Source organism: Sprattus sprattus (genome assembly GCF_963457725.1).
Source record: "Sprattus sprattus genome assembly, chromosome: 1".
Lineage (NCBI taxonomy): Eukaryota > Metazoa > Chordata > Actinopteri > Clupeiformes > Clupeidae > Sprattus > Sprattus sprattus.
Window position 1 is genome coordinate 65,682,665 of NC_137920.1, and position 12,206 is coordinate 65,694,870.

General features: G+C 44.7%; 1 protein-coding gene across 1 annotated transcript; it reads left to right on the plus strand.

Annotated features, from left to right (window-relative positions):
• Window positions 1–355: 355 nt before the first annotated feature.
• cdc42ep2 (CDC42 effector protein (Rho GTPase binding) 2) lies at window positions 356–10,179 on the plus strand. Its single transcript, XM_080855956.1, has 2 exons — window positions 356–497; window positions 5,623–10,179. The coding sequence occupies exon 2, from the start codon at window positions 6,096–6,098 to the stop codon at window positions 6,903–6,905; it is 810 nt and encodes a 269-aa protein (XP_080712082.1). The 5' UTR covers window positions 356–497; window positions 5,623–6,095; the 3' UTR covers window positions 6,906–10,179.
• Window positions 10,180–12,206: the final 2,027 nt, after the last annotated feature.

Sequence of the window (12,206 nt, forward strand, 5' to 3'; positions counted from 1 at the left end):
CTAAAGGCAGAGTGATGTAAGAGTCTAAACACACCTTACACCTTTAACTGCCTATCACATCTCGCATTTGGTGTTTCTTTTCACCCCAAGGTGTGTACGGAAATCGGCGCCAGGGTTTCTCACTACTTTATGACAGCGATCAGATGTCTGGGTCGGCCAGTCGTTGCGAAATCCAGCTCCTTGCTTTCCGCACCGACATTGTCCAATTGAATGCGGTGCTCCGGTAGCCTATTGCGGAACACGTTAGTGCGTGATAGTCCCTCGCGCCTCTCTAGTTCTACAGTATCAGCAAATGCTTACTGTATGGCACACGGTATCAGGTGTGCAGGTTATTTATATGGCGCCGGAACCTAAGCATTACATTGCGCAGTGAACATCTGACACTGCGAAAAGCATCAGTCCTACACTGCACAGTCCAACAGAGGAGGACTTCTTGCTGTTGAAGAATATCACACAGTCGATGAGGAACTGTCAGGAGTGGCGATAGGAATTTGAAGGTAAAACGAACCTGGTGTTTTGTGAGTTAAGATGACTGCGTCTTTCTAATGCATTGTGTAAGGTTTATGAACCGTATTGAACGTCTGTTTAAATAGAGGCAGGGACGGTGGATGCGGAGAACGCACATATTAACATATTTTAAGTGGGCGATTTTATTGCAGACAAGGCATCCTTGCACTTTTCGATATGGATTTCGATATGGTTAGGGTAGTTTGACGATAGCATACTACATAGCTGTTACTGGAAACTTTTTCTATGTGGCAGCTGTAGCTCTGTGTTGAACTGCGGTTTGGGCAAATGCAGATCTCACCAAACTCTTCTGGATGGTTAAGAACATCTGCAATTCTTAAATCATTCGATTAGTTTGGGAATATCTGTTAGACAATTAGATAGTCGTTTGACTAATAGAACACTGCCACTGCACCCCATAAAATCAGTTCGTAATGACACTGACAAACTGACAACCGATAGCACATACCCTTTGAGGTTTCATATAAATCGGCTCCATATTTGACCAAATATCTATATATATCTGGTTTTCACTTCTCAGTGACGTCTCGACGATTGCGATTTTCTTTTGATTTGTGGGGTGTGTATGATTAATCAGCTACCGGTAAATCATCCCCAGACTGGAATCTTCTACTTGGAAACGTCATTCTGGAAATGAATAGGTGGATTATTCTACCAGCACAGAATAATTTAAGACTGATTCAATAACAAACACAAACACCCAATAACAAAACTTAACAAGTAAACTTTTCCCCACGCTCCTGAATCAAGATTGTACCGTATGAAAACCCATTTTGTGATCGCCACAGCCACCCCCCCCCCCCAGCTTTCAGTAGGGCTTCGATGGTGACACTGCGAGTATTGTTTGCGGGCTACCGGTCCGCTGTCATCAGTGCGCGCGGAGCCAAACAATGCACTTCTCAGCCCTCACAGCTTTCATTGTGTTCGCTCTGAATCGCTACGAGATGCCAAAAATGTTGTGACAGTATGTTCCATGTATTATCTAACAAACGAGCCGGCTTTCCGAGGCCTGGTCATTGTGCAGCCATTTAGTTTGGCCATCAACGCTATACCCTTGCTCTACCTTAACAACAAGGGGACAATAGTCGTAGCCTATAACGTGTGATCTATCTGTTTGTTTTTCAATAGGGTGAGATGAAATAAGATATTTTAAAATCTTCCGCCCAATGATCAGCAAGTTTGCTTTATGAGGGCAATACCATGGTCGAGAGCAAATGAAAGAAGTTTTCTTGCCTTCACTTGTGTTGGCACCTGTGGTAGCATAATGGTTATGGCAGGCCCACAGGAGATCTGGTTTACAGATGATGGTTCTCATCAATCACAATGGTCTAATCAGACCATCAACAGCTTTCTTGGGTGTTTTCCAGTTTGAGGAAACTGAAATAAAACAAAAATACTTTGGACACCAAGACAGGGTAGCCAATGACAGGATATGAGTCACTGGGTTCTAATGCTGAATTCCCCAAAACCCATTTCTGAGAAGTAGACTTACTCTGGCAAACAACAAGTGCTGATTCCTCAGTCTGAACAATCCCCCCCCCCCCCCCCACATACACACACCCATGTGTATTTGCACTGCTTGTATTTGAAAATAAAAGCAACTTTGTAAACGGCAGTGTTCATAAGACGAACTGCTGAAAACATGCAAGAGCTGTGGTGAGCTAAAATGGCCTGCGCGCCGCAAGGTTTCTGTGATGTCAGTTACTAGCAGTTAACGGTTGTCAGTCCACACTTTCAGAGACTGGTCTGCCTAGTTGAGTTGTGGCATCAGTGGGGACCAAGCAGATGTGGGGGCATGGAAATACTTTCGGAGTATTTGGGTCGCCGGATTCTAGTTAGTCCGGATAGAGAGGCTTTGTGGCCATGCGACTGGTGGGGGCCCGGTGTGGCCGCGGCTGTTCTGCCAAGAGGGTTTGTGACCAATCTGACCACATGAGTGGTGAAAGAGTAGCCAAAAAGTAGCACATCATAGCTCAGGCTAGGCAACACCGCCAGAGGCATAGCCTATGAATGACCTTGAGCTCGATTGAGCTGTCTTTCAAAGTAGCATGTTCGCTACAAGCAATGGAAATTAGGAGAGATGCAGTGTGTATGTTTGAATCAATGGCAGATGTGTCCTGTACCTCGTGTAAAAAGTACATGTTGTAACCCAGCCCTGAATTCTGTTGACTTAAGATTAGAGTGACTGTTGGCCTTGACACAGATAGTCATACCCTAACACCAGCAGATCCTCAGTGGACTTAACCTACTGCCTTTGAAATTGATTTGGGAAAAACAAACCAAGTAACAATAGATTTTATTTCCCTTAAAACCACTCATTTAGAGAGCTCGTGTCCGGTCTGTGGTTTGGTCTGGTAATTCTTTTTTTTTAAATGGTCTCTGCCAACACAGTGTCTAATACCATTTTCCCCAGTGATAATCTCCTTAAAGTTCTTATAACTTGGTATACCTTTTAACAAGTTCCTGGATTTTTTTTTTGACAGTGTGTCTGCTTTTCTGTTCATTGAACAAGAATATTTGAGAAAGGGAGAGAGAGATGCCAAAAATGGTAAATAAAAAGGTTAATGGGAGAAAATTTGAGTGGCAAGGTTTCAGAATGAGAGGTATTCAAAGAGTTGTTTAAGTTGGAAGTTCAAAAGAGTTATTCAAAATGGTACAGAGTGGCATATATAAAAGTTGAGAAAGCTGAGGAAGAGACAGAGAGGCTCAAACAGAGACAACAACAGCAAAAGATGAATCAATGGAAAAAGAAAAAGAGTTAAACAAAGGTTGTAAGAAAGGGGGAAGAGAGAGGGAGCAGTTCTGAGTAATGGGCCCCTCATTCTTCTGTTGTTGTGCTGCTCATTATCGAAATCATCATTATTTACACAGTCCACTGATTCTGCACACTCAAGCTCTCTCACTCGCTCTTTCTCTCTCCCCCTCTCCCTCACCCTCTCCCCAAACACTGTCATAGCATGCTATCAGAGTGAGGCATCCAACAGAGGACACTTTAATCACAAACACACACACACATACTCGGACAAAGACAGAACACACACATAAACACATACCACATGGCTATTACTCAACAAAAAACATAAACACACTTGCACTTAGCACACAGTATTTAATACCCTTAACGGTGACACACCCTCACACACATATGTATACACACTCATGCACACAACAAGTGACGCACATGATCAAATCTCAGATACACACACACACACACACACACCCACACGCTCTTGGGCGCTCTCTCTCTCTTAATCAGCAGTGTTCTGACAGTGTTATCTGATTTTTCGCTCTCGCTCACACACAGCTCTTACTGGGCACAATACTTCATTAGTCACAGTCACGGGCTGCTTACATGCAGGTGATCACTACAAAAAACATCCATGCTTGATTGGGCAGATAATCAGCTTCAGCTACAATAGCTACGATCCCCTTTATTTACAATCTTTCCATAAACTTAAAATATTACCCTAGTATGGAACATGTTTTACAAATGAACAGCAATTCACAATGAACATTCTGATTGTTGCTGAAGAGCCAAAATGTTTGTGTGTGTTGTGTGTGACTGTGGGTGTTTTGTCTGCTTGTAATGTTGTGTTGGATACTGTTGGTTGTCACCTGGCGTCCCTGTGTTTAAACTCCAGATCTTTTCACATTGTGTGTGTGAGTGTGTGTGTATACATTCGTGTCTAAACACTATCCTCCCCGAAATCCCTCACAATAAACTTTAGTATCACCAAAATCTTTCCAACACAACTCACTTTATGCAGCAGTAGGACATCACTGGAAATGTATGGTGTGTGTGTGTGTGTGTGTGTGTGTGTGTGTGTGTGTGTGTGTGTGTGTCTGCCTGCCTGCCTGCCTGCTTCAGCTCACGAGCCTCAGTTGTGCATTATGTAATGGTTGGGGATTGTCTTCTGCACAGTGTCAGGGAGGAGGTGTGGTGGCTGTTTGGGCTGTTGCCCATGCAATGCACAGTAGCTGACAGAGAAAGGTTGTCATAGTGACATTAAGAAAGGTGCAGTAATATTGTCTTACACACAACCACACACATACACACGCACACGCACACACACACACACACACACACACACACACACACACACACACAAACACATAGTTTCTCTCTTACTCTTTTTGTGTAGCTCATATTCTTACACACACAAACACAGAAACACATGACGGAGTTCTATGCTTTTCTGTTTATAAGAATTGGTGGTTAAAGCGTTTAACCTGAGCTTCACCTCTTAGTATGCTGTTACAAACACAGTTCTCTCTCCATCCATCAAACACACACACACACACACACAAACACAACAGTACTGGTTCAATGTTGTTTTACTCATCACCATCATTATCTTAAGTGAAATATGATAAATGAGAATATTTATCTGGCTTTGTTTAGAGACATCTGCAGCCCAGTCAAGGTGAGGTAAAAGACTGCTGACATAACCTGCTGTTGTCGTTAGCTTTATTGAAATGTGTTGAGACTGCAATACCCAGGCGAGGCCATGGTGTCACCCAAAAGGCCTCCACATGCACATTTCTCCCATGGTTCACTGCCAACAACAATAATCTGTGATTGTTTAACTTCCTGCCTGCTAATTACATAATCAAAATCTAGATTTATTTGTCTTTTTCTCTGCTTACTAGAACTTGTTTGTGTCTGTGTACAGGGGCATTCTTTCACGCATTTTAAGAAAATGTCTTCTCCAGAACATCTGCGTGTGTGTGTGTATTTCTTAGTGGCTTTAAGTTATCAGCTCATCCCGTTCAATTGCTAGAGTAGAGCATTATGTAAAAGGGTCTCAAGATGTTTACGGCCAAGACATTGTTGTCTGCGTGGTTTTGTGATGGCTTGAGATTTAAACATCTCTCTTCTTGTTTGTCTTTGGAACTGGCTTGGAGCCCTCAAAAGTTGTAAATAAATCCAGTGAACCCCAAAAGGAAGGAAGTGGCCCTTTGACTATTTATAGTGTGTGTTTTTCTAAGCGCACATGTAGTACACGCAGAGAAAGTATTTTAAGTGTTTATCTGACCCGCTCTCTCTCTCCCCCCCCCCCCCTCTCTTTCTCCCTGTCCACTCTTCTTTTGCAGGCGGAGGGTGTTGACGCAGTGGCCGGTCAGCTGACAGCGCTGGGAAAGTCATCTCAGAGACGTCGGTGACAACAGCGACTTTGAAGTCCAGTTGTGGAAAAACAGGAAGGGACGTGTCGGAAGGGATTGGGGTGGAATTAAACAGCGGGTGCTGTGTTGGGCCACATTGTTTGTGGGGGAGTTGTTGCACCACTGGGTTATTTGAACTTTAGACCTTTTTGGCAAACAGCAAACAACAAGCAGCAAGCAGGACCGGGCCACATCCCCTGCTGTTGAAAAAAAAGAGAAAAGGACCATCTTTTGTCTGTCTGTCTTGCCGTTCCTATCCTGAGAGTTCTTTGGGCTTCTCTTTGTAGCTCCTGTCTTTCCTTCCTTTCCTCTGCCCCTTTTGTCTTTCTCCCTTTTTCCCTCTCTCGTCGCTCACCCTGTTGCAAGACCTTGCTCTCTGCTGCCCCGGAGGGAAGGTTCCGGAGATGTCAGCCAAGGCCCCCATCTACCTGAAGCGCCGCTGCCGCAAGGGCAAGAAGGAGAAGCTGCGGGACCTCCTCTCCTCCGACATGATCAGCCCTCCGCTCGGAGACTTCCGCCACACCATCCACATCGGCAGTGGCGGTGGCGCGGATGACCTCTTTGGCGATCTCTCCTTCCTGCAGGGCAAGTTCCACCTGTTGCCTGGGCAACAGGGCCACCACGCCTTGTCGCAGTATGGTGGGAGTGGCGATGAGTTCCATTTCAGCCGCACGTCGAGCGTGAGCGGGCACATGCCATCGTCTGAGAGTTCGCCACTGCTCAAGAATGCGCTATCCCTCCCGGTCATTGGCAGCGTGCAGGCGCTCACTCTGCCCACCACCGCCCCGACAATCACCGGTACCGCCGCGCCCCAACCCATGCCATCACCCCCGCAAACCACACCCCACTCCCCCCCTGCACCCTACCAAGCCCCGCCACCCAAACCTCCCAGACTGCACCTGGAGGACCGCGCCCTGACGTCATCACCACCCCCCTACCCTCTGTTGGCGTCTCCGGAAAGGACCTTGTCTTCGCGGTTCAGCCCGACACGCTCCAGCGAAGACGAGAGCTTCGGGAGAGATGCCAGCACACCGGAGGAGGACACGGGGCTCCAGGAGAGACCCTACCTGTCCCACGCCGGCTCCCTGCTGTCCCTGCACCTGGACCTGGGGCCGTCCATCCTGGATGAAGTGCTCCAGATCATGGATAGCCAGCACCTAGGGGGGCTCAATGGGGGATGCATGTCAGGGGGCAGGCAGGAGATCTACACCTGAAGACAATGAACCCCCACCCCCTAAAAAACAACTCCATCCCAACTCCCCTTCCCCTCAACTGACTGCTGCAGCCACCCAACCCCCCTCAACACCCCTTCCACACACACACACATACACACACACACACACACACACACACTCAACTCAAAGTGCTGTGTTCATCCCAGCCACACACACACACTCCTCCACTCTTTCAATATATGAATCTGTCTTCCTGACTCCATGGAAAATGTCTGAGGTGTGTGTTTTACAGACTCCCACACTGGCCTGCTAAAACACTTGGATTGAAGCTACAGTGTTTGTGTGCTCCCTCAGAGGAAAGAAGAATGAAAGAAAGAGAAACAGCTCTCCCATCTGCTGGTTATTTAGTTTCAGACTGATTTTTTTTCTTTCTTTGTCTCTATTTGTGTTTTTAAATGAGACTCTTCTGCTGACTTTAAAACTGTGAAGACACGAGATGAGCCAGGAAAAGGACTAAGCAGCTAAGCTTCAGCGTGGCTCCCTCCATGTCCTCATAGTTCCCTATTACTCTGTATTTTTCTCCCTCGTCAAACTGAAAAGGAACTGCTGGTCAGACAGGTAAAACATGAACTTTTATAATAACTGTGCGTGGATATACTGAACTGATTTTTTGAGACATGTTGTTCTTCTTTACCCTTCTCTGGCTCTGGAACTCTCCTTCTGCGGCTACATTTTGAGAAAGTTTTCTGTCCTGCAGGCGATCTGTGGTCTACAACCTTGGCCCGGATTTCTCTGTGCAAAACCTCCTTTCCTTTTTTCTCGTTTTTTTTGGAAAGAGAGAATGCACAGCGGGAATAGTTGACCTTTTAGAGTGGAGTGATGACTTCATCCTTAGTCTTGCGAGTGAGCCGGTGTATGTGCGGACCCCCTCCCAGTCCCTCTTTGGCTGTCTCACTGTAACACTGCAGTGAATTTTCGTTTTTTGACATGGAGGAAAGCAAAGAAAACAACGCTTAATGTGCTGCACTACACTCGTGCATTTTTACTGGATTTGAAAAAAAAAAAAAACTCACATCTGACCACTTCGAAGTCACAGCGAGTTGGGTAAACTTCATTGAGTGAGACAGCCCTTTTTGAAAAAGTCTCACTGGTTCGATTTCTGAGGCTTGACTTTTGGATAGCTGAGGGCGTAGGGGAGAAGGCGGGCCTCATGGGTTGTCTGAGTTTGCGCTGTCCCCCCTGGGTGTGTTTTAGGAGCTGCAGCTGTGCCGCTGCCCTCTCTCCTTCTCTCTCTCTCTCTGTTGCTCAAGGGGAGTATGGAAGAGGGGCTTGTGTTACAGTTGGCCAGCCACCTGCACCTACCTCTCCAGGGGCCTCATCTCTCGTCATGGTGGTCGGAAGAGACACACGAGTTTCATAGACACGTGGTTGAATCAGAGAGAATGGCAGCAAACATAAGGCGAAAAAATAGCAGACACCATTCTTTCTGTGCACTGACGTAAATTAGCATTATGTAAGAGCAATAATGTTGGCAATAGAGCAACACACATTAAGCTTTATGTTTGCAGTTTTGATGGTTGGTAAATAGAAGGTAGATCCATATGCTCAGAGAGAGTTAATGCTGTTTTTCAGTTCAATGGATATTTCTTTGTATTTTGCCTTTTTTTTATTTTAATGTGAGTTGTTTTTACCATAGGGGATTGGTGGAATGTTTTTTTTTATGAAGCATGGGTACTTTGCACTTAAATTTCTGTAATATAGAAATGTTGAATGTACAGTAAAAATGCTAGACACTAATGGTAGATTATAAGACGAGCTAAATGAACAGACATAATTCAAAGCACAAGAACTTTTCATTTAAGCAGGACCAATACAGCAACAAGTTATTAATCAAAACCACTTAGTCTGGAAATCACTAAAGTACATTTCTGCCAATCCACAAATGTTGACGAAGCATGAAAACGTCCTGATACACATTAACACAAAAAACTGCCATTATGCTTAACCACAAATACTACCTTATACCACTACAATTTATACATATACTTTAACTTTTTAAGAACTTACTCATCATCATATCAACTATCCCAACACTTAAGGTCCTCTGACATTTTCGTTGAAGAGGTGTATTTGCATCAAACGTGCGGTGCAATCTGACAGCATGTTGCTTTGAAGGACAAGACTTTCAGAGCTGTACTCTATTTAAATCTGACTAGTTACAAAGATAAGCTGTGCGTATATGTATAAATAGTTACTTGTCAGGATAACAGTGCATTTCACCTCATATTCTGAGAGCATGATTAGATGTCCCGCAGGAGGAGAAAGTTCTAGTGTTTCATGATATCATTTTGGCACTGTGCGTGTGTGTGTGCGTGTGTGTGTGTGTGTGTGTGCGTGTGTGTGTGTGTGGTTGACGTGTTACACAAGGACTGTGCTGCTGGCAGAGCTCTCACTCCTGGCTCTCTCTCACACCCCACTCAGCCTGGTGTACTAGTCCAAGGAGAGGTGCCTGAGACTTGAATGGGAACTTCAATGCTTCTCCTTAACCTCCTCCTCCTCCTTTGGAAGCCACCGTGCCTATGAGGTCTTACATTCAACTGGTGGGAATAGACACTCTTCATTTACGATCACAGTGACAACACTATTTTCCTGTCTGGTCTCTACGACACCAAATAGAGTATCATCAGTGTAGACAGGACATTACAACCTTTACATGGATAACTAGAAGGGCGCTTGGAGAGCACAGACCAAGGCCAATAGTCCTCTGTTGTAAAAAAAATAAAATCTCACAATATTAATAAAGTGGGGTCTTCCTTGGCCCATGCTCCACCCCTTCACCAAGTTTCATGTAAAATCAGTCTGGCAGTCGGCGTGATCCTGTTGACAGACAAACAAACCAACAAAACATACATGTCTGGTTATGGGACTTTTTCCTGGCCCATTGTCAATAGTCAGACACCACAACACACCACTGAGTCCCTTCAGTTCAAATGCTAAAAGTGGTTCCGTCTCAACTGGAAGACCACAATACTAATGACACAGCTACTGTATGTTTTTCTAAACTATTTCAAATCTAAGGCTATAAAACCACTTTTGCGTCTCAAAGATGTCTACATAATACACCAAGACCCACGAAGTGATGAATACAGACGTATCCGCAGGTAAACTCTGTAACCTTTCAGTGGGTTCTAGAACTTCTACACTATTCTGGACATCAAGATGGTCACAATCTTGCTGCTGCTGTGCTGATTAGCTACAATGCTACATGCTGGGATCATTTGTGCACTTAGCTTAAAGGTGAAATATATGTTGACTGCTAGCTGTACATGATAATAAATAAATGTTCTTTTGTTTAGAAACACTGTGTGGTATTGTCTGTTTGTTTGTTTTTTGCACTACTAAGACATGGTAGCTGGCTAAAGCCAGACTACGCATTGCCAGCTCAGCTTTCAATTATACTCTGGGAATAAGCAGTTGGAGAAAGTTGATCAGCTTGTTTTCCTTTTCCGTAAAACCCATCAGCAAGCAGTGGGGGGTTATTGAGCTGAGGGCAAGAGGACACACATGTTTGATATAGTCAGTCCAATATCATTTTGGAGAAATTTTCATTAGCATTGCCCATAACTCAATTTGAATTCAGTGGAACATATCCAGACCACAATGAATGTAGGATGGGCAGAGGCAAGGGAATAATGAAACACAAAAGTGTCTATTTGAGGGAGGGATAGTGAGAGAGAGAATTATTAAAGCAAACTGGTGTCTTTTGGCGATGGCCTATGTCGTGCTGTGAACGCTTTTCTTTGCACAGAACTACATAGTGCATAGCCTGGGTTGCTATTGGAAACACCAGGTGTGTGTATCTGCCCTCATGTCACATACCATCTACACCATGACCATTCAAATTCATTTGAAGATGATACCAACTAGTTCCCTGTAAAAACACTCCTCCAAAAGTGGCAAAGTGCTTCATGCTGTTGCTTCAAGGGGCTGAATGTGACGATTAAATAAACAGAAACAGAGAAGGTGTGTGTGGGTTTCCGAGGGTGTGTATGTAAAAATGTTCAGAATGATGTGTATGTTTACAGAAGCATTATGTGTGTGTTGTGTGTGCATTTGTGTTTGCTCATTGCTGCCGTTTCCCCTCCACTCTGCTGAATAGCCCTGGGAATCGCTCCAAGGGGCTTTATTCACACAGGGACCTAAGCACACCGGCCCCGTGACCCTGCCAACCCCAATTCCATGGGAATGCATTTCGGGAGGTGTGTGTGTGTGTGTGTGTGTGTGTGTGTGTGTGTGCTTGTGTGTGTGTGTGTGTGTGTGAGATGAGGCCTGGAGGGGGGCAAGTAGAGAGAGATAGGGATGGTTAGGAGTGAGAGTTCGAGGGAGTTTGTTAACTTGCTTTCATTCAAACGTCCACCTCTCTTCTGTGGTAACTGTAGATGTAACAACTAATCAGTGCAGGGGGGGGGGGGGGGGGGATGAAGACTTATTGACAAAATAACTTTGACCATGATGTAAATGAGTGACTCCAATGAAAATAACATGGTCTTTTTTTCCCAAGTTATCCTACATAGGGTTCCGCTCCACCCATTCCTCTTGGTCGGAATCCCCTCTCCTTCTGTTTCGCTTAGTAGTGTCTGAAGTGCAGCGCCTCACAATGTGTAAGCACGTCTTTGTGTGTCTCAGAGCGATGGGGAAAAAAGTGATAGAGAGAGGCAGCAGAGGGAGAGAGAGGCTGTCATCCATTAAGCTTGGCTCTTAGTGTGTGGGCTGCATTCAGAACCTGTCAGCTGTCTTTGAACGGGGGAGTGGGGTTGGGATGGGGGTGGATTTAGAGGGAAGAGGGGGGCAAAATAAAGAGTATTATCCTCCAGATACTCTCAGGATTGTTTGATTATGTGTCTCTGCATCTGTTCAAAACGCTCTCATGTGAGAAGTAAATAATTACAACAGTCACATAGTGCCCACTAGAAACTATAGTTTGATGTCAATCAATGATATAGAGAGAATAAAATAGTTGGTATTCCCACATAAAACAAGTGGTAGGGGTCATTGTTAAGGACGTAACAATATTCAGTGATTTATTTGCTCTATTTAACAATTCACCTAGTGGAGTAAAATTATGTTTTTGTACATATCAGAGCTCAGTATGCCAGAGCCACCAAACAATGGAGCAGTTTCTTACCACATGCAACCACACTTAACCACTGACCAATGATATCTGCTATAACATGCATTTTTTTCTACTTAACTAATATTCATTCATCCTTAGGCTACTTACCATTACAAATACCTTGTATGTGTCGATGTACTTGCCCAATAAAATATGATTCTGGTTCT

Coding starts and splice junctions, on each gene's coding strand:
- cdc42ep2 (XM_080855956.1), top strand. CDS start 6,096: ATGTCAGCCAAGGCCCCCATCTACCTGAAGCGCCGCTGCCGCAAGGGC.